Source organism: Grampus griseus, assembly GCF_964374135.1.
Source record: "Grampus griseus genome assembly, chromosome: 20".
Classification (NCBI taxonomy): Eukaryota; Metazoa; Chordata; class Mammalia; order Artiodactyla; family Delphinidae; genus Grampus; species Grampus griseus.
In genome coordinates this window covers 19426774-19448495 of record NC_139014.1, presented here as the reverse complement: position 1 = coordinate 19448495, position 21722 = coordinate 19426774, and the positions used below count along the sequence as shown (strand labels likewise).

Sequence of the window (21722 nt, the reverse complement as noted above, 5' to 3'; positions counted from 1 at the left end):
CCATGGGCCACCTTTCCAGGACTGGAGGTGGACCTGAGTCAGGGCCCTTACCACATACCGTGTCTGAATCTGTGGCTTTGACCAGGTTGGGGGGAGGGTGGGTGTAATGGGCCCATAGTGACTCATTAAGGTTTCTGCCTCATCTCTGGGGCCTCTGGTGGCATGAACATGGTACCAAGTGGATTGGTTGGCACCTTTGCCCTCCTAGAGACAGCAACAGGGCCCTGGGGTACTGTGGGGGAGTGACTATTGTGTAGGTTCCTCCAAAGCCCTGGGGCTATCAGACCAACCTCCAGAAACAGCCAGAGCCAGAAACTACAAAAATAAAGAGTTTATTTCCTATCCAAAAGTGAGCCCAGGGTGTTGGGTGGTAAAGGAGAGCTGGAGACCGGGGTGAATTTTCAAGAAGTCAGAGCCCTGAGTGAGACCATATTGGAAGGGGGAGAACAGGCGTGGCTGAGGTCTGGGGGTGGGGGAGGGGGAGGAGTGCTGCTGGGACTGTTGCAAGTTGCTGGCAGCAGAAGAGACCACTTTCAGTGTCGGCCTGCAGAGAGACAGAAACAAAGATGTTGACAGGCCCAGGCCCAGGGGTAGAAATAGACATTACTGGGCCCAAAAGGCACCCACTGGGGTAAAGGAACCTGGGAGCACACTCTAAGGCAGGGATTGCAAACTGAGATACCCATAGAGACCAGATAAAGAATTCAAATGAGGGAAGCTAGCTGGGTGTCAGGAGATGATCAAGGAATGTGGGGACTGCAAAGAAGTGGAGAGTGCAGGTCTCTTCCAAAGAGGACAGTGGCCACCCAACACCAGCTGATTATTACCAGGTGCGGCGTTGGCCCAGTGTCGCCAGATCTCCCGAATTTGCTTAGAGAAGCTGGAATATCTGGATTTCTATGTGAACTCTCCTGATTTTCAGTGTGACAACTCATTCATATTTTGAAAAAAATGCTGTGAGTCAAAGAATGCATATCTGGGGTCATCGGTTCATTTCCTATGTGAGCTGTGGGGAAGGTGAGCCCCTCCAGCTTGGGCTGATGGTGGGAGGCCTAAGAAGTCTTGGGTTACTCAAATGTCAGCCAGGGGACTTCCCTGGTGGTCCAGTGGTTAGGACTGGGAGCTTTCACTGCTGAGGGCCCGGGGTTCGATCCCTGGTTGGGGAACTAAGGTCCCACAAGCCGCACAGCGCAGCAAAAAAAAAAAAAAAAAATGCCAGCCAGGATCTCAAACCTACCCCTCTGGAAGCAACATTGCTTTCAAAGTCTCCAGCAGAGACCTGGGGGCTGGGACAAAAGACCTCACGGTATCACTAAGCTACCTCTGCACTGGAATCTGCAATCCATCCCTCTTGCTGTAGACACCAAGATCCTGCCTGCTCTTGCCTCAGTCTTCATTTCCCAGGCTGGATCTGGGGCTTTTCCCTTCCCCTCTCTGCTCCCCCATCTCTACCTGCCTCCAGGTCCTGGGGAGAAAGCCAGACATCTCATCTGCCCAGCTCAGTGGGCACTGCGGTCCATCTCATGCCTGTTGGGTTCCACGGCCTCAGGTGGCTCCCCTCACAGAGGAGAATAGAGGAGGGTTTGGAAAAGGCAAAGGGTCAGAAGTGACCAGGCTTTGTTAAAAAGGTCAGAGAATCCAGAGCCAACCAGACCATCTGGTGGCTGCTAACCCAAGGCAGGAGGCCAAGGGGCCCAGCCCCTCCCTGGATGGCAGGCGTCAGTGCCCACCCCAAACGGGCCTGGGCCCGTGGCCAGGGTCAGTGGAACGTGTCTGACCTGGACCGGAAGCTGTGCCTCATGAGGCTTGAGTTCGGAGGTAAGGCCTCTGGCACTGGGGAGGGTCTCAGAGGGTCAGGCTCTGAGGGGTAAGGGGACAGCATGGAGGGTCTCAGGTCGGGGGGGGCAGCCCCCATCTCTGCTGTCCCCACACTGGCTGGGCAGTGGACCTCAGCGAGGGTAGTATCCTGGAGGCCAGGCAGTGGTCTGGACAAACAGGGAGAGATGCATGGAGGCCTCTGTGGTGGGCAAGGAGGATCTGGGGTCCAAGCCGAGACTGTTGGGTGGCCTGGGGGACCCAGCCTGGCCTGTAGCAGGTCCATCATGTGTCGAAGCTCCTGGCTAAGCTGAGACACTTCCCGGTTGAGACGGGAGATCTGTTGAAAACACATCACATTGTCTCCCAGGTGCCATACAATCACCACCCTCCTAGGTGCACTCCCTTCCACAGTTTACAAAGCTCTTTCGTACCCACTCTCTGCTCATGGCCACCCTGAGAAGAAGACAGGACAGGGGTTATTTTTGTCTAGAGGTAAATACCCCAGCCTCTTTCCAAAAAGGATTTGGGACGACAGCTCTTGCTACTCCCCGCCACACACACTTTGACAAGATGTAGAAAAATGTGCTCAAAGAGGCCGCACAGCTGCGAAGTGACAGATGCAGGCTTACTCTCAGGTGATACACCACACGAGCTCAAGTGTCTATTCAGCGTTTTTCAAATTTCAGGGAGTACAGAATGAACTGAAAAGCTTGTCAAAATGCCAATCTCTGGGCCCCACCCCAGACATTCCAGATTGGGTGAAGCCCAGGAGTCTGCATTTTAACAGGTTCTCTGGGTACTGATGGACACCCAAGTTGGGGAACCACTGGTCTAGAAGAACCGCATGCGGAAGCAGGGCTGACCTTGAATCCTGCCAAACCGGGGCTAGCTCCGCCCCCAGCCTCAGGGCCCGCCCCAGCCCAGGTGCGCCCCATGGGATGCCTGCTCTTTATCAGAACCCAGGGAAGGCCCCGAGCACTCCCGAGGGCTCAAGGGCTTGACCTGGCTGCTTTGTGGACGCAGCTCTGACATCCCTGAGGGGGAGGCGGAGGCACAGCCTGGGCAAACAGGATCAGGGCTCTTTCTGACCAGGATTCAGACCTGAGGGTCCAGGTTCCCTGGGGTTGAAGGCCTGCTCAGCGTCCCAGTCCTCTGCCCCACTCGTCGCGGGGAGAGGGCCGGAAAGGACTGGAGCATGTAACTTAGTGGGGGGAGGGTCCCTGCAGGAGCAAATCCCATGGCGGTGGAGGGAGGAGAGGCCCTCTTTTCTGGCTGGACCACCTGAGCCAGTTGGAGGGATGGAAGTAGCTGTCCCTGAGTACTTACAGTGTGCCAGGGACTGGGCCAGGCATGTATGCGCCCTCATCTCATCCTCACAACAACTCTGGGAAGAACGTATTGATTTCCCCATTTTCAGATGAGGAAGTTGAAGTTCAGAGTGATTGTGGGACTTGCCCAAGGTCTCCCAGCTAGTGTGAATATCCAAATTCAGGACTCTGGCTCCAAACCCTTTGAAATGCTCCTATACTAAGCACATCTCTGATCCCAAGGTTGGAGGGGAGGGGCCAGCCCCAACCCACCTCCTGGTTCAGCCTGCAGACCTTTTCCTTCACCTCCTCGGCCTCAGTGGCCACTTCCCGGCTGGGCATGGTCCCTGCAGACGGAGTGGGGAGAAGGGATGCTGGGTGAGTACAGGGAGCTCAAGTCTACAGCCTGGGCTGGGCCCTTCACTGGGCAGGCAGAGGGCAAGGGGAGAGGACGTTCTGGGGTCAGGATGCTGGGAAACCCAAGCTCTTCAGGATGGTTTCGTGGCCCTATCACTTCCCCAGCCCCTCCCCACTCCACCCCATGGAGAAGCATGGAGCTTCTCTTTGCTATCTGTTTTGTTTTGTTTTGTTTTTTTAGGCCGCACCATGTGGCATGCCCCCTGCATTGGGATCTTAGTTCCCTGACCAGGGATCGAACCCGTGCCCCCTGCATTGGGAGCGCGGAGTCTTAACCACTGGACTGCCAGGGAAGTCCCTTCTCTTCGGTATCTGAACACAACTGCTCTTCTGGTCACACCTCTATACCTTTCACCAACCGCCTTGCTCCACCCCTCAAACTCCTGCCCACCCTTTAAGACCCACCTCTAGTGTCCCCTCCTCTAGGAGGCAGGGTTAGAGGCTCCCTCCTCTCCTACCTCAGAGTCCTGTTCTTTGTCTCAGTCACGGCACTTAGCACCCTGTTCTGGAATCGTTTATCTGAGTACACAGGTGTCTCCCCCACTAGACTGGAAGCTCGCTAGGAGTGTGGACCAGGTCTGGGTCATCTGCGTGTTCCTAGCACAGCACCTGGCAGCTGGTAAGCCCTTACTACATGTGGGATGGATGGATGGACGGCCGATGAATGGGTGACGTGAGTTGAAGTCCACTGCTGGCCCTTACCTGTAGGAGGGGCCTGTGAGTGAGGCCTAGGGTGCTCAGGCCTCCTGCTGAACCGGAACGTAGGGGCCTCTGCTGTGCTGCCAGAGTCCTCAATGCCATCCACTATCCTGGGACGGAGGCAGTGGTCATCAGTCCCACAGGGAGAGGGTAAGGGCCAGAGCACAGCAGGCAGAGGGTGAAAGGGGCTGCGGTGCCAGGGAGCTGGGGAGGAGCAGCCGTCAAAGACGAGTGGGGTTGCAAGCTGCGGTGGATCAGGTAGGGCGGGGTGGGCACATGGGGAGGAGCACTGGTCAGAATGCTGGGGACGGAGCCCAGAGAAGGTTCTGGAAGCCAGCAGGGGTATAGGGAAGGCAGGGGAGGCTGGCGTCTCACCGGGGACTGAGGTCCGGAGGTCCAAAGGTTCCCAGTGAGGGAATGAGAAGCTGGGGGGGCTTCCAGGCAGCAGAGCCCCTGGGGAGGCCATGAGGGGAGGGGCTGTGGCCCCGGCCAGCCAGGGCAGGGGAAGGGGTCGGGGACAAGGAAGGAGAGGAGACAAGGGCTGAGAATGGGGGCAGCTCCTCCCCCAAAAGGCTGACCAGGGAGCCCCGGGGCCGTGCTGGGCTGAGGTTGGGCAGCAGGAGGGCCCGCCGGGGCCTGGGACCACCTCCAGGCTCGGCCCCAGCCTCAGCCTCTGTGACGGATGGCTGGGTCTTGTCTGAGGAGGAGCCCAGGCTTTCCGAGCGGGTCTGTGGGCAGAGGGGGCAGCTGATGTCACAGGGCAGTGACCAACAGGCGCCTTCAGTAAGCAACAGCCTTCACTGGCGGTTGCCGCTCTCCATCCCCTCTCCCTTCACCCTGGAGCACAGCAGCCAAGGAAAGGTGCCCCCCACTCCCGTCTTCTCCCATGCAAGGAAGGGTGCGTTACCTGGGAGAGGCGAGGGGATCTGGAGAAGCGGCAGAGGCCCTGCAGGAACACGGGGGGTGGGGGGGGCGGGGTTCAGGCTGACTCACACCTCCCGGCTCCCCCGGTGCACCACCTCCTAGTCTCACCCATCAGTGTCGTGGGGTTTGAGAATGTGGGGCCTTTTTGTGGAATTGAGTCAGAGATACCCCCAACTCTGACTCAGAGAAATCCTGAGTGGCAACATAAGTCTGAAAAGCAGTAAAAGACCAAGGTCTAAGGTGTAAACTACAGACTTGGCCCAGAGCCTAAACCAAAACGGGCCCAGGAAACATTTGGTGAGTGGAGAAGAGGAAGCCCCAGGGGATGAGGCCCAGTCCAGAGAGGGAGGGAACGGATGGAGGAGAAGCACACGAAGTGGGGGGGTGGGTCCTTTGAGGAGTCTGGAGTGAGGCGGAAGCGGGGCCAACAGGAGATGGGTCAGTAGAGTTGGAAGTACACGTGGTGAGCCATGGTCCATGGGGTTGGATAATGGCCAGTGGAGTAGGGTCAGTGGGTTGGAAGATGTTAAGCATGGAAGGGGCAATGGAAGGGGGTGGCTGGAGTTGAGAGGTGATGTTTTCAGGGTGGAAGGAATTCGTGAGGCTTTCTCTGGGGCTGGGGGGTGGTCTACTTTGAAGGAGGCGACCTCAGAGAGGAGGAGGCCATAGGGAGTCTACATACATTGGTGTCAGAGCCCTGGCGCAGGTTGAAGGTGAGGTCCCGGCGCAGGCCAGCCCTGAAGGCAGCCCCGTACTCAGGATAGAGCCTCAGGACTTCAGCCAGCCCTCGGCTGCTCAGTTGCTGCAGGCCACAGTAGGTCAGTGCCTTCACGTCGGCGCTGGTCTTCAGCACGCAGCTTGGAGCTGTGCCTGACCCAGGCTCCTGCCCTGGCTCAGGGATATCTGCCCCAATCAGGTCTCCTTTTCCTGTGGGTAAGAGATGCGGACAGACAGCTGGGGCAGAGGGACCAAGAGGATATTAGTGGTAATGAGGGATGGTCAATGTGTTTGAAGGATGGCTGAAGCGGGGTCAATCGATGGGATTGGTGGAAATAATGGAGTCGGCAGAAGGTCAGTGGAGAATGACTGGTGAAGTTGGGAGACAGTCAATTGGGGATGTCAGTAAAGCTGGAGAAATGATCGATGGAATTGGATGATCAATAAAGAATGGCCAGAAGGGTCAGTTAAAGGGTAGAAGTCAATGGAGTCAAGGGTCGATGGAAAAGGGTCAGTGGAATTGGAGATGGTGCAATGGGAAAGGATCAGTTGACTTGGGGGACAGTCACTGGGGAAGGGTTGATGGGTTCAGGGATGGCCACTGGGAGTAGGGGAGAGCCCAAGGGGTATGGTCTAAAGGGGATGGTGGTAGGATGCGGGGACCAAGAGAGAGTACCCAGTCCCTAGATTCCTGGCTACTCCCAAGGCCTCTGTGGGAAGGTTTTGGGGTAGGTAGAGGGTGGTGGTGGGATCCTCACCCAGGATGGCCAGCACCATGTTGTCCCGGAGCACCTCCAGTGAGCCGGAGCAGACATAGTAGTGCGCCTGCAGGGCATCCCCGCGGCGCAACAGGTACTCGCCCGGAGCGCAGAACGAGGTCTTGATGTGCAGGGAGAGGGCCCGCAGGCAGCCCCTGCTCGCTGCTCCAAACAGCGGCAGCTGCAGGATGTCCCGATTCAGGTGCATAGCAATGTCAGCTCTCAGCTCGTCTGGGAAGTCACGCAGTAACTGCATAAGGGGCATAAGTCATTCTGGCCATCCCCCTGAAGCTGCTACTTGAGCTCTACAGATATGCTGAGCTGTCTCCAAGGACAGAGCTCAAGTTACCCATTTCTGACCTTTAGGAAGACTTCTGTGTGTCTCACCTCAATTTGACTTGTGTGTGGACCTCCCAACCCAAGTCCTGGGGCAGAGACTAGGTCTTCTCCTGTCTGTCCACTGCTCACAGCTACACACACTGGTCACTCACACATCCTGGTTACTCAACCCCATGTATGCAAGGACCATCCCTGGTGGGTCAGCCTTCAACTGGAAGTCAGGAGACTAGAAATCAGCTCTGCATAAATCCCTGTGGACTTTGGGCAATCCATTTCCTCTCTCTGGGCCTCAGTATCCCCATCTGTAAAACGCAGGGTTACACTAGACCTTGAATTTTACCAATGACCTCCCAGGAGCCAAACTTAACGTTCATGGTTTGGTTCCATCCTCGTCTTATGGAGCCCCTCGGCCACCCTGGCTTGGTTACCTCTCCCTCTTGTCCCCCTTTCTTCCCCAGGCTCCTCTTCCTCAGCTGTCTTCTCACTGTCCACACTCTCCCTGCATCATGGCAACCAGCCAGGACTTCTACCTCCCCGTGAACCCGGAGCCCTATCTCTGGGTCCAGACCTGTATTTTCAACTACCCACGGGGCAACCTCCACCTGGATCCCCCATAGGCACCACACCCTCATCATGGCCCAACCCTGGACTCTCACTTTCACCCCTAAGTCCAATCTTCCTCCTGTAATGCCTCCATCCCACCCTCGGCCAAAACCAGAAACCTGAGAATCACTTTGAGCTCCTTTCCTGCAACCAGCGCATCACCAAGTCCCAAGGCTCCTGCTCTCAGAAATACCTCCTGGATCTGCAGGCCACTCCCCAGCCTAAAAATGTGGCAGGATAAAATCTAAATCCAAGGCCATGCATGAGCTGGGCCTGCCCGCCTCCCCAGCCTGGTCTCTTCACTCCTCTGTCCCTCACCCCTCCACAGCGCGCACACACCCTTTCCTGAAGGCTCGCTGAACTATTTTCAGTTCACCCTGCTCTTTTGCGTCAATCTTTCCAGACCTGTGTTCCTACTGCTCTTACTGCCTGGAATGGCCTTCTGGCCCCAGGCCAATTTTCTTCTTGTCCTTCACGATGTCGCCTCTTCTGTGACACCTCCCCTGCCTCCTCTAGGCCCAGACACAATGAGGGACCCACTGCACCAAGTCCCTCCAGTACAGTCCCATTCACAGCGTAACTATTTGTTTACCCATCTGCCTCCCTCACCAGACGGGTGCCTTCCCGAGGGCAAGGGCTGGGGGTAATCGTTCCGCAACCCCCTGTGTCCAGCACAGAGACTGGCCGGAAGCAGGTGCTCGAAGATGGTGGCTGAAAGGAGCATGGCATTAGCCATGTGTAGAGGAAAAGGGATGTGGATTCCGGTGGGTGCGTGCCCTTGTGAACAGCACCTCGTCTCCCTGCACCCCATTTGCCTCCATCCCAAACGCTGAGAGGCAGCGACCCCTTTCCCACTTTACCTCCGCGCGCTGGGTACCACCGGGAGCCCCGCGCACTACCTCGTTGGCGTCGATGCCGCTGTTGACTGTCCACGTGGTCTGGAAGTACTCGAGCATGCGCTGCTTGAGCGGCCGGGGCAGGCGGTGCACGCGGATGAAGTCCTTGAGGTCCTTCATGCGGCTGTGGTAGAGGGAGCGGCGCGAGTACATGCGCTGGATGATGGCCGTCACGTTCCCGAACACCACTGCGTGCATCAGCGCTGCGGCGCACAGCAGTCAGTCAGGGGCGGCCACCCCTCTGGCCTCCTCCCCCCGCAACTCCCCCTGCCCTGGATGGGTCTCGGGATTCCTGGGGGAGGGGCAGGTGAACCAGTGGGCTCCTGCGTGCCTAGGTGCTGGGTTGGGGCGGGGAACAGAGGGTGGTCCTGAGAGGGGTCAGACTCGATGCTCCTCTCATGCCCGCCCGCCCGCCCCATGAAGTCATGCACTTGGGCTTCCCATTCCTTTTGCAAGAGACCCTCCTGTTTGTGGCATCCCCCCAGGGCCAGCACGTAGCAGGTGCTGAGCAAACACCTATGAATAAATGCACGCGTGTCTGGTCGTGGGTGGACTCCTTGCCTTCCCTGGGCCTCAGTTTCCCCACCCACACGCTGGGCTTAGCAGGGCCACCCCGGGGGCTTGGCAGGCCCGGCCTCACCGCCTATGAGCATCGTGCAGATGGAGAAGATCTTCTCGGCGTCAGTGTTGGCGCACACGTTGCCGAAGCCCACGCTCGTGAGGCTGCTCAGCGTGAAGTAGAGCGCAGCGATGTAGGCGCTGCGCCGCGACGGGCCACCCGCAGAGCCGTTGACATAGGGCACCTCCAGCCGCTTGCCCAGCTCGTGCAACCAGCCTAGGGGGTGGAGGGATGCAAGGAGCCCCGGCTGCGCGAGCAGGGGAGGGTGGGGTTTCCTTGAACTGCCTTCACTTGACCTTGGTCGAGTATTTACAGAGGCGAGGGGAGGTTTGCACAAGAAATGCGAGGAGCAGCCCGTGCCCCGGCCACCCCACGGTGAAGTGGTTACCGTTGCAGTTCAAGGCTACCAACTCCCTACACGGCTGACTGTTTAGGGGCCCCTTCCAGTGCCTAATAGTTTATTAAGCGCTTCCTGTGTCCCAGGGTGCTGGGACTTGACCCAAACACGCTCCCTGCACTGGTGGAACTTACAGTCTGGAGGGGAAAGACATGAAATAAATCATTACAGGTGGAAAGCAGCTACTAAAAAGGAAGTATGTCTTCGGGAATCATAATGGGTTAGGGGGAGCCAACCCAGTTTGGTGGGGGTATGGTTCCTGAAGGACTCCCTTAAGATAGAGCATTTTAGTTGAGACCACAAGGATAGAAAAGTGGCTTAGGAAGAAGGGAGGGAAGACAAAAGAGAGAGGATTCCAGAGAGGAAAACACGTTCAAGGCCCAAAGTGAGAAAGCAGTACATCCTGGGTGCTGGAGGGAGGCCAGGGTGGCAGCAGCAGAGGGGGCCTCGGAGGAAGGGAAGTCAGGTAGGGGTAGAGAGGGCTGCAGGCCCATGTACCGTGTGGACTGAGGGTGGACTTGACTTTGAGGGCAGTGGGGAGCCACCAGATGAGTCCTGTCAGGGGTACTTAGCCTCTGCCCAGAACACCTCCCCACCTTCAGAGTGTTTCCCATACTGTATTTTGATTGCCTGTCACTGGTCTTGCGCCCCTGCTATGCTGTCAGTCCCCCCAAGGCAGAGCCCATGGCTTCAAATCAGTATTCCCAAGCCTGATCCGGCAAGGAGCTCGTGCATGTTTATCGGATGAGTGGAGGAATGTGGAGTAGGGGTGGGGATCCTGGTGGAGGTGTCAGCTTGGGGGCCTGTGTGGACAGGGAAGGTGGATGGGTGGTCAGTGAAAGCCTGGGGTCAATGGCTCACCGATGTCCCAGAGCAGCGGGTCGTTGGCCTCCATCTCCCGGCGCCCGACGACATACCAGACGCAGGCCATCCAGTGGGCAAGGAGCGCAAAGATGGACATGAGCAGCGTGAGAACCACGGCACTGCACTGCGAGTACCGCTCCAGCTTCTGCAGCAGCCGTAGCAGCCGCAGCAGCCGCACTGTCTTCAACAGGTGCACCAGCGACGTCTGCGGGAGCGAGTGCGGTGGGGGAGACTGTCAGCCGGCACCCCACGTCCCTTGCCAGCGCCTTGCCACCAGATGCCCCGGAGCTAGGGGAAGCTGCCCCAGGAAAAGTATCCCTGCTGCGCTGAGAAGGTGACCAGGAAATGCAGGGGGGAGAGGGTAACACTGAAACTAATAATGGCTAACAGTAAGTATTACGTGTGTCAGGCACTGGGCTAAGTATTTGTAATCCTCATTAAAAAAGTATGCCTTCAGTCCAATTATCATCATCATTCCCAGATTGCAGAGGAGTAAACTAAGGCTCAGAGAGGCTACTACTTACTTGCTCAAGGTCACAGATCAAGGAAATGATGGAGCTGAGACTCAAATCTGAGATGACACCAAAGTCCGTTTTGTGCTCTACTGCCTCTTAGCACCTCAGCTGGTGAAAGGGCAAGTCTGGGTCAGAAGCGGGGCAACAGACAGAAAGATCTCTGGCCCGTGCTCAAAGTCCCCAGTGTCCTAGGTACAATCAGCTGTGGACAGGGGAAGGTTTAGGGACCTCGCCCCTTGTGGGTCAGCTGCAGATGAGAGGGTCACACCGAAATGTTGAGGGAAGGAGAGCAGGGATGAGGGTGCTTGGGCTGTGAGGTCTCAGGCCCTGTGGGGTTCACTGAGGGTTGATGGAGCTAGTGGCACCTGGCAAGCGTCCTGTAAACGTTAGCTAACGTTACCACTCTGCTTTCGTTGTGCTTTGATTAGCCTTCCAGTCTTAGATGATGAGCAGGTGGGGGCTTATCTTCTTGATACTCTGGGTGGGGCAGCTTGGGGGCTAGGGCTGGGGGCTCTGGGGCAGCGTCTGGGGATCTCGGTATGAAGGCCCTTCACTGTCCTTTCAGGGGCCTCCAGGAGCATCCCCCATAGCCCTGGCCCTACACAGCTCCTGAGTCACTGCCTGCCATTTTCTCTAATTTTAGGCAAGGGAGTTGCAGAGGAGGTGGCTTTGATTCCCCCATATGGACCCTCTCCAGGGCTTAATGCCTGCCCCCAGCTTCCAGAGCTCCTGACTCCAACCTTGAGTTCTTCAAGGCTTCCCTTTGTCACCTGCCCCTGGGCCCCGCTCCCTTGGGGCCCTCCTCTCATTCTCCTTGGACCAGAATGTCTCAGGCCTGGCTCCTTCAAGTCCACAACTCTGCCGGTGCCCACTTCTCCTCCGTCTTTGCTCGGCCTCGCTCCAGCCCCACATTGCTCCTCCTCTCCCCTCATGCCAGGCCATCCGCTCAGGTACCCTGGTTTCCCAGGAAGCAGGGTAGCACGCTGGAAAGAATACCAGACCAGGAGTCTAGAGACCTGGTTCCAGTCTCCTGCCTGCCACTGCTAGCTGTGTGACCTTCAACAAGCCACTCAACCTCTCTGAGCCTCTGCATCTGCCTCTGAGAAAGAGAGATACGAGAATCGGCCCTGAAGGGTTACTGTCAGCTTCATATGTGATGATGTGTGGAAGAACTTAGTAAACTGTAAAGTGGTCCTGAAAGTACCAGAGGAGGGGGAACTGCCTGGTGGGCACAAAACCCGGGGGGCCGGGGGTGCACTCAGGGGAGGGGTGGGGAGCCCTGCTTGGAATGGCTGGAGCCTCAGGGCAGACACACCCACATGCACGTGTGTGGGAGCGTGCACACACGTGTACACAGCCAGGAGAAGAGGCCCACAGCCCGTTGGCGGCTGGTTAAATCCGGCTGCGTGTAGGTGGCTTCCCGCTATAGCTGAGGGTGGCAGGGAGAGGAGCACACAGGGAAACTGCTCCCCACCTCCCCACTCAGCAACCAAGGGGGTCTGGGGACACAGGGTGGGACTCCCTCTCCCTGGGCCAGAGAAGACCTAGTATCTGCCAGCTAGGTTCAGAGCTGACCACCTAGGGCGCCTCCAGGCAATCCCCGGGGAGCTGGGAGGATGAAGGTCCTGGGACTCTCCGCCTCCGAATCCACTCCGCAGCCTCTACCTCCCTGTCCTGGCTTACTATGCTCCCCCCAGATGCTCCCTCTTCTTGTCTCCTGCCAGTCAGGTTCTAGTCTGTCTAAGGTCTAGCTCTGCTCTCACCTCCTCCCACAGGAACCCTTCCCAGACCACCCTAGCCTCTGCCCATCTGCCATGCTTTGGCTTCCTAGGCACTGGCCAGATTTCAGATCATTTTTGCGGGAGCCCACGTTCCAGCCTGGAACTCCAAGGTCGGCTAGCTCCGTGCCCAGCCCCCACGCAGCAATACCTTGGTCCCATCTTGCACTCCATTCAGCTCTTCTGTTCCTGCTGTTCCCACCAGCTTAGCTACCGAGAGGCTGAATTCTTACCACTTTTCTCCACAGTGACCATGCCACACACAGTGCTTTGCAGACAGCTAAATGCTCATCCTTTGTTTGTTAAATAGAAATGTGAAAAGTGCCGCTCATTTGGCTTCAGACCAATGCCGCCTTGGTAGCCCTACTTAGCTTTTCATTTGTCACAGCTTCCCTCAGAGATTGTGAGCTGAGCTCCCCAAGAGCACAGACCCTCTCGGACCCTTCTCAGCTTCTAGCGCTGGGCTCTGCCCATCACAGATGCCTGACAAATATTCGCAGATGACTGAGTCTGGGACTGAGGTGGGTCCCTTAATGGGAGATGCTGTGCTGAAGTTGGGCAGCTAGGCTGCAAGGTGGGACAGGGAACACTTACCACGGTGATGTTGAAGACGTAAAGCAGGTCAAAAGGCAGAGCGGCAATGAGGTCAACAAAGAACCAGGTGGCCAGATAGTGGAGGCCAATAGAACGAGGAGCAGAGACCACTTGGCCGGACTGGGACACATAGGTGGTGCGGAAGTTCAGGATGATATCTGGGGGTGCAAGAGGCTGTTACTAGGGGGCCTTGGCCAAGGGCAAGAGACTCAGAATGGAGGTGGACGCAGGAATGGGGAAGATGCATTGGGCTTCAGGCTGGTCCTTAGGGAGGAGAGGTCTAAAGGCTGAAGTCTCCAGGGGTCAGGGGTCAGGGCTCACGGACCATGAGGACTAAAAGACCCAGAAATGGGTAGGCTCTGACTGCCTGGGTCCTGCAGGCCCAGGATGGAGCGAGGCTTGGATGAGTGGGTCCCTCCAGCCCACCAGCCAGGGTACGTGGGGCAGAGCATCTAACCGAGGATGAAGAGCATCTCCACGGCGATGTCGCTGACAAGGGTGTGTCGGGAAGTGATGGGGGTGTCGTCATCATCCGAGAAGCAGACATTGTAGGGGACGGTGACCGCAACGTAGAAGGTGGCGAGGAGGATGAGGCCGTCCCAGATGGCCTTGGGCACGCTGTAGTGGAGGAGGAGGCAGCGGGACCCCCCCACGGAGGCCACCTTGTATTCGGGCACTGATGGCTTTGGCTCAAACACGTTCTAAGGGGAGAGGGGTGGCGGTTGGGGACACTCGGGGGAAAGAGGAGCCAAGGTTGGGGGGAGGGAGAGGTAAGGAGTGGGGAAGGGGAGAGTGGGCACTGCAGGCGTGACCACGAGAGGAGCTAGAACGTGCAGGAGAGGGGGTCGGGGCTGGCACCTGACACCTCCTTCCTCTGCCAACTTACTGCTCAGGCCCCCTTTTGAATCAATCATGTTTTTTGTGGGGGTAGGTATTTCTAAGGCTTGACCTTCACCTTGCTTGAGAAGGTGATTATGACAAATCAGGCACAAGCCCTGGCTTGAGAGGTCACTAGCTTCTCCTTCAAGTTCCTCTTGGGTTCTAGGGGTGCAGTGGAGGAAGAGTATACCCCAGGGATGAGGGGAGGATGGCATGGTGCACCCCACTCGCTGTAGCCATAACACACTGCACAGATGGTTGGAGACCCGTGGCTTCATCAGGGTCCTAGGAGTGGTACACAGGGCTAGATGCCAGGCCCCCAGTGGGGGCTTTCTCCCTGGAACCACAGTTAGTGATTTCGTGCCCCCCTTGTGACATCATCAGAGCAGGGTATTGGCAATCACAAGGAAGCAAGGGAGATGGGGATGGAAGGAGATGTGGGGGAACATGGGATAGAGCAGAGAACCGTACATGAGAAATGGACGGACAGAGGAAAAAGCCTCTGGAGGGAGATCAAACAGACAGAGAAACAGGGACACAGTAACAAGGGTGCCTCAGAAACACGGCTGGAAGATGCTGGGGTGGAGATAGGACTCACATTGGTTTTCATGCCTCCCTGGCCCCGGCGGCCAAAGTGGCCAGTCAGTCGGTGTAGGACAGTATGGCTCTGCCTCCTGGTGGATCGAAGTCTCGAGCTGGCTCCCCTCCTACCAAGGGACTTTTCTGTTGGGAAGAAGGGTACGGAGATAAGTGGGGGTGCATCCCATGAGGCTGAGTAGGGAGAGGTCTTCTGTGACCCTGGGCAAGGACTTCTGATCATTCATGCCTTCTCCCCAGACTTGCAGTTACCATGATTACTGTCTCTGTGGCCTCCTGGGGGGCCAAGTCCTGGGCCTCCACTCTGAGTGATGTCCTTGAAGGAAAAGAGGAAAAGTACAACCTCCCCCATCTCATTCTTGATGGGCATCATGTCCAGGAGGCACCAAAAAGCTGAGCCTGTAGGTGTGGAGAGATGGAGGAAGAGGGTGAGCAGCCCATGGCATCTCTTTCTCTCTCATCCCCCTTGGTTCCTGGGCATAGTCAAAGGGCTTGGCCAAGGTTTAGTGCTGGGAAGAAGCCCAGAGATTATGTCAGCTATCTCCTTCACCTTCCTGATGGGAGAACCACGGCCCAGAGAGGGTCGGGGATGCACTCAGTGTCACACAGTCAGCTTGTGGCAGTGTGGGGACCAGCACCCAGGCTTCCACTGTGCCAAGTGGACTCTGGCTAAGGCCTGTGGTCTGGGCAGGACTGCACGGCAGGCTAGGCCCCCTCACCATCCTTTCGGTAGAAGCAGATTTCAGCCCGGTGCTCCTGATGGCCCTCCAGGGCCTTGTGCAGCCTCTGCAGGGCTGGCTCACTGGTCTCTGGACCGTAGAGGAAACGGCAGTTGCAGGTTTTCTGCATGACCTCAGTGCGGCCGTAGCCTGTGAGCTCACAGAAGCCGTCGGAGCAGTAGACAATGGGAAAGCCCCGTGGGCCCTGTGTGTTGGCCAGCAGGAAGTTGCCGTCTGTGGGAAGAAGAGGTCAAGGTCAGGTCAAGGCCAGAAGGAGAGCTCAGCTTCCAGGTGGGCCATACCTCCCCCAAGCTGTGGTCAGAGATCCCAGAGCCAGAAACTTCCCAGGCTCCCATGTGATTCCTGGATCCCCTTTGGAATATTCTGAAATGAGAGTAAGAAGAGATAGAGCAAAAGGACAAGGACTTAAGGGTGGGAGGATTGGGAGAGGGGCTACTAGGGGGTTGGAAAAGGAACCCCGAGAAGTCATGAGGTTCATCCTCCTGCCTTCAAGCTGGTGAGCTGTTACCGTAGGAGGCAGCACAGCATGGTAAGGGCATGGGCTCCAGCACCCACCTCTGCCACTTACTGACTGTGTAACCTTGGGCAAGTTAATGAACTCTTCTGTGACTCAGCTTCCTTATGTGAAAAGTGGGGGATAATATATCTTCCTTGCATGGTTGGTGTGAGAGTTACATGAGTTACCTGGGAAGAACAAGTCCTGGCACATAGTAAGTGTTACACTGAGAAGGTGAACTGATGCCCCACATTCGCCCAGCTTTCAAAGCACATCCATAGCCACTGTCCTATCATCCTATTAGAGAGTGAACAGGGCAGAGATTCTGGTGAGATCGTGCCCACTTTATTGATAGGAGACGCAAAGGCAGAGTTATCCAAACTCACAAACCTCCTTTGTTGGGGGAAAAAGACAGTGATGAGTAGCATCCTTATTCCCTGCCTTTCAGGAAAGGTCCTCTTTTTAGCATCCCTTAGCTAATTTCAGAGGGTCTGTCCCAGTGCTCAAAGTCTGACAGGCTTGAGCAATGAAGGTGTGGCTTCAGCAACCCCAGCAACAGAACCTGAGCTGGCTCCCTCCAGCTCCAATGGGCGGGAGGCCTCAGGGGGGCTCTGTGGGCCATCTAGGGACAGTCTCAGCTGAGGGAAGGGATCTGAGACACAACCAGTCCTGGGGCGCTAGGAGGGCTGAGTGTCTGGGGGTGGAGCGACTGGTGGGGATACTGCAGAAGCCTGGGAGGCGCTGGGCCCTGGGCAAGCAGCCTCCTTCTTCCATCCCAGGCCCGTTGCCTGGGTGATGGGCGCTATGGAAACAAGGGAGGTGTGTGTGGGGGCGGGGTGGGGAGGCGGGTAGGGCCCCGGCGGCTCGGTTTCCGCCCTCAGGTACCGCTCCCCCCACCTGCCAGATCCCAGCCAGGGTGTCCCAAAGGGGGCAAGGGGAGATCTCTCAGTACCAAAGTAGGAAAAGGGAACGGCGGGAGAAGAGGCGGGTAAGGAGGATTGTGGCTGTCCAAGGTGCTGAACCTGGAACCCAAGCTGGGATGGGGGTGTAGGCAGTTCCCTGTGTCACACAGACCACCCCCCTCTTCCTGCCTCACCTCCCTCAGACACAGAAGCTCTACGGCTCGGGGGCGCGTGACCTCAATCCAAGCTAGGTCCTGCCGAAGTCTGATCTTTTCTCTCTCTCTTTTTTCTTCTGAGGGAAGTGGATGCTGGAGTCGTCTGGGAGTAGACCCCAGAGCGTCTGCCCATTTCGTCCCACCTCCGCGTCTTGGATACCCCCTCACACGCCTCCAGCAGCGCTCAGCCCGCGAGTGGGCGGCTCCCAAGGACTCTTCTCCGCTTTGCCGCACAAAGAGCCTTTCCTGCTTCCAGTCACACAACCCCAACCTTGGCCCCCCACACACTCTTGGTCCTCGCCCGCCTCCCCTCCCAGGGCGCCCCCAGCCCTGTTCCTTTACCGCGGCTTGGCTCTGGGAGTTCCTAGACCCTCAACTCCACTCTCTCTCCTCCCCTCGGGTCTCTCTCACCATATCCAGGAGACCCGCAGCGCCGAAGGAGACTTAACCCCTAGCTCGAACCCCCAGCCTCAGCCTCCGGCCCACTCACGCGTGCGGTCGAAGCGGGTGGCGATGGTGTCCAGGAAGGTGTTCTGCGGGGCCAGTAACCCCTTCATGACCGGCATGGCCTCGGGGCGCGGGCTCGAGGCGCGGCGCCGGGGGGCGTTCAGCGCGGCCGGGCCGGAGGGGGCGCGCTGCCGGCGAGGCCGGGGCGCCCCATGCGCCCGCCTGCCTCCTCCCCTCCCTCTCGGCGCCGCCGCCGCCTCTCTGCTCCGAATCCAGCAGCTCTCCGCTCGTCTCGGCGCCGCCTCGGTCCCCCCCACCTCCCGACGGGCCAGGTTCTTTCCCTCGGGCTCGGCCCGCGCCCGCCACGTGGCCCCGCACGGGGAGGGGCCACCAGAGGCACCCTCACCCCTCTCTGCTGCTCTCCTCCCGGTGGGGAGCGGCCCACGCGTGTCTCTCCCTCAGAGAATTCGGGACACGCCCACCCGGAGCCGAGGCTCCAAGAGGTGGGGCAGGGCTTGAATGACAGACACGCCCACCTTCCAGGGTGGCCACGCCCCCACGCGTGTTTCCCTGGCTGCTCCTTGTGTCTCCGCCCCTCGGGCTTCCCCGCGCACCGCCCACCCTGGGAATCTTGTCTGGTTCACAGCGCCGCCTGCTGGAGTTGGGGTATTTCACAGCACCCCCAGCTCCCTGAGCTCCAGTGTGAGACAGCAAGTGTTAAAGAGGCTAGTTTTGCCGGTGGAGGATCGATGGGAAGGCAGGAAACTCAAATTCTAGAATGCACTACTTAACCCTCACCTGTGCCTCAGTCTGTGTAGGGCACCCTGGCGAGCTCTGCCTCTAAGCTCAGCAGTGTGGATGAAAAGAGCTTTGGAGTCCACTGGGTAGAAATCCCAGCTCTGCCACTTACTGTGTGACTTTGCCTCTCACTATCAGCTGTAAAATGCAGCTAATAATTTTTACCTCGTATGGTTGTGAGAATTTAATAGCATAATGCATACCTTTGGCATGCAATGTGTTGGTGAGCAATTGTCTCCCTATTCTCCCTCTTCCTATCATCCTGATTTAACCCTCCTTCTCTCTGCTACCATTTAGGTGGAAGAGAGGCCGGAAGCAAGTTTGGGGCTGAGAAAGATAGTTTCAAGCTGGGCAGTCAGTTTGTAAATCTCCAAAGGTGCGCTGGTGGATTTTGTTCTTCTCCAAAACGAAATAAGTGCAGCAGCAAGAAGGACCCAGGTGAGACCAGACACAGGACTTTTTCACTGTGGAAGCAGAAAATTACTCGGGCAGCTGAGTGTGGTGGCTTGGGGTGGCTGCTTGCCAGAACAAGACAGCCAAAGCCAGTGACAAAGGGAAGATGGGCTGGGGAGAGGGCAGGCCAGTGTTCCTCACCCTCACGCTGAGTCTGAGCTGGGCATTATCTGGGATGATATATTGCTTAAAAGTGCCACATCTCTACTTTTGGGTGTTAGTTTCTTAGGGCTGCTGGAACAAAGTACCATAAGCTGGGTGGCTTAAACAACAGAAATTTTTGGCTCAGTTCTGAAGGCTGGAAGACCAAGATCAAGATGACTGCAGGGTTGGTTCCTTTTTAAGGCCGTGGGGGAATATTTGCTCCATGCTTGTTTTCTAGCTTCCGGTGGGTTGTTGGCCTTTTTTGGCTTGTAGATGCATCCCTCCACCTCTGCCTTCATGTTCACGTGGGTTCTTCTTGTGTGCATGTGTCCAAATTCCCCCTTTATATAAGGACACATCATGTTGGATTAGAGGCCCACCCTACTCCAGTTATGACCACATTTTAACTAATTACGTCCACAAAGACTCTATTTCCAAATAAGGTTACATTCTGAAGTGCTGGGGGTTAGGACTTCAACATGTAAATGGAGGGTGTGTGTGTGTGCACACAATTCAACCTGTACCAGGTGTGTTCGGTTAATTGCAGGAAGATCTTGCCGCATCTCCACTTAAGAACTTCTCCTGACTCTCAGCTACCTACAGAATAAAGTGAAAAGCCTGACGACTTGTGAGGGTCTTCACAATCTGGGCTGCACAAGCCTAACCGCCTCCCCTTCAACGCCTCACTGCTCCCCCAGACTCTCTACCCCACGCTGCAGCTCTCTGGAAGATTTATGTTGAACCTCAGATTCCCTGCCTTTTCGGCAGGCGCAGCTCCCTCCTTCCCAGCCGGATTCCGCTCCTCTGCTTGCTTTTTCTCTCCTCTGCGTCTCTCCGGAAAGGCCCTGCGATACAGAATGACTGGTAGAGCACCGAGGGACGTGTGTGTCCCCATCCTCCCCTCCAAGCACGCACATATGCGGTTCTCTCCGCACCCCAGGGCCTTGCACAGTTCCTTGCTCTGGGAGCTCCCCGCCCGAGAGTGTTTCGGGTTCAAAGACGCCCAAGCTGAGGTTTCCCCGAGCCTCCAGGTTTTCTGGCTCTTTATAGTTAGAAAGACTCTCACGCCCCCTGGAGGGCGGGACGCGACCGCACCGGGACAGAGAGCAGCCACACTAACAGAGGGAGACTCGTCTTTATTGCCCTTTTAATGAGGGCTGACACCGGGCGGGCTGACAGAGGGGAGAGGGCAGGGCCAGGGTAGGGCCAGGACAGGACCTGAGCAAGGGCTCAGACCCCGGACCGTCCCCCGGGCGCAACAGACGAGGTGGCCTCAGCGAGACACCGGCGCTCGGGGCAGGGGCGCGGCGCTGCCTCTGCGCCTGCGCGGCGGCCCATGGTCAGGATGCCGGCCGCGTGGTTGCCACTGGCCTGCAGGAGGCGCTGCAACCGGCCCTGGAGGCCCGGGGGCCCGGGCCGCCGCTTGCCCAGCGTGAGGATGCCGGCCGCGTGATTGCCCGCGCCGTGCAGTAGCTCGTAGAGGCGGCAGGAGCACGTCTTCTGACGGCAGCAGTCGGGCGGAGGCTGCGCGGCCGCCCCGGGCGACAGCAGTGCAGGCGGCAGCAACAGCAGCAGGAGCAGCAGCGTCACGGTGGCCCAGGAGACCTGGGGAGGCGGAGACCGGGCGCTGAGGGTCGCCCGCATCCAACCCCTACGCCCGGGCCCTGCACAGCTGGCTTCACGCCCCCTCCTGGCCTGTGCTCCTCCCTCGCTGTCGCTTAGCTTGCCTGTCTCTGCGCAGAGCTGTCTGAAGGGCTCTGTTGGAGAAGGGCTCGTGTCTGGCTCCTTTACCTACTCGTCCTTGAAGACCTAGCAGAGGATCTCCTCCAGGAAACCCTTGGAGACCCCCTGGACAGAATGAATCCCTCTCTCCTCTGGGTACCCATTAGAGCGCTGACCACTCCCCCTGAAAACAGACATGTCTGAATCTGCCCCAGACGTTTGTGGAAACTTAGCTCAGGGAAACAGAGGCCCTATTTATCCGCTCCTCCCCCCTCACAGTGGGCAAACACGTGCAAATCAAGGACTGGCAGGATCCAAGCTGTTGTCTTGTCGGCCGCTCCCTTGCAGGGGAAACAGCTCAGTCGCTTTGGGCCAGTTTCCTACCCTCTCAGGGAGCACAACATCCTCACCTGTAAACTGGGTATTAAATAATTCCTACTGTGCAGGGCTTCTGGGAGGATGAAATGAGATGACAGGTGCAAACAGCACCTAATACGTAGTGAAGGCTCAATAAACACGAACCCTTAGGAGAACACGGCACAATGCAATGTTAGCCAAGGCAGATACTCGGCCAAGGGTCCACCCCGTCCGCTGCCTCAGAACCCGCATGGGAAAAGGCCAAGAGCTAGACATCTTCAACCTTTCTTCCAGCTCCCTGAGCAGGCCCTCTCATTGCCCCTGGCCTAATGAGTCACCCCTCCGTCCCCGGGTCTTTACCTTTGTAGAAGGAGTATTCATGGTGTCTGGAGCTCAGAGTGGCGTAGCCGGGAAAGGTGTCGTCTGCAGTCGTCCAAATAGCCAGGAGCTTGGAGGCTGTCAACTGCAACCCGCTACCAGGGTCCTGGGGTTTATAGTGCTCTGGGGTGGTGGGGGAGAGATGGGCACTTGCGTCCACTCTGGGGCCAGACAATGGCAAATCTAAGATTAGCCTCCCGCAGGAGGGCCGTCTCCAGGCTGGGCCCAAGGAACGGCACCAAGGCACTCAGAGACTGGAGGTGGATCATTGTGCTCCTGGCCACCTCCCCGCCCCCGTCTGCCCGCCTGCTCCCTGGAGATGGGGCGGTCTCCGGGCACTAATGAGGCC

The 21722-nt window shown here is 57.6% G+C and overlaps 2 protein-coding genes across 2 annotated transcripts; both read right to left on the bottom strand.

The window, feature by feature from the left end:
- Positions 1-1759: 1759 nt before the first annotated feature.
- Positions 1760-17640, bottom strand: KCNH4 (potassium voltage-gated channel subfamily H member 4; the record flags this gene model as incomplete). The annotated part of the gene is made up of 16 exons (XM_082678941.1): positions 1760-2155; positions 3399-3472; positions 4245-4351; positions 4617-4969; positions 5149-5187; positions 5848-6092; positions 6641-6890; positions 8482-8681; positions 9119-9313; positions 10356-10563; positions 13246-13403; positions 13703-13946; positions 14723-14847; positions 14974-15120; positions 15441-15674; positions 17565-17640. The coding sequence occupies 16 exons, from the start codon at positions 17638-17640 to the stop codon at positions 1760-1762; spliced, it is 3051 nt and encodes a 1016-aa protein (XP_082535067.1).
- Positions 17641-20146: 2506 nt separating this feature from the next.
- Positions 20147-21471, bottom strand: HCRT (hypocretin neuropeptide precursor; the record flags this gene model as incomplete). The annotated part of the gene is made up of 2 exons (XM_082678818.1): positions 21356-21471; positions 20147-20521 (listed from the first exon to the last, which is right to left on the bottom strand). The coding sequence occupies exons 1-2, from the start codon at positions 21374-21376 to the stop codon at positions 20147-20149; spliced, it is 396 nt and encodes a 131-aa protein (XP_082534944.1). The 5' UTR covers positions 21377-21471.
- Between the last annotated feature and the right edge of the window lie 251 nt (positions 21472-21722).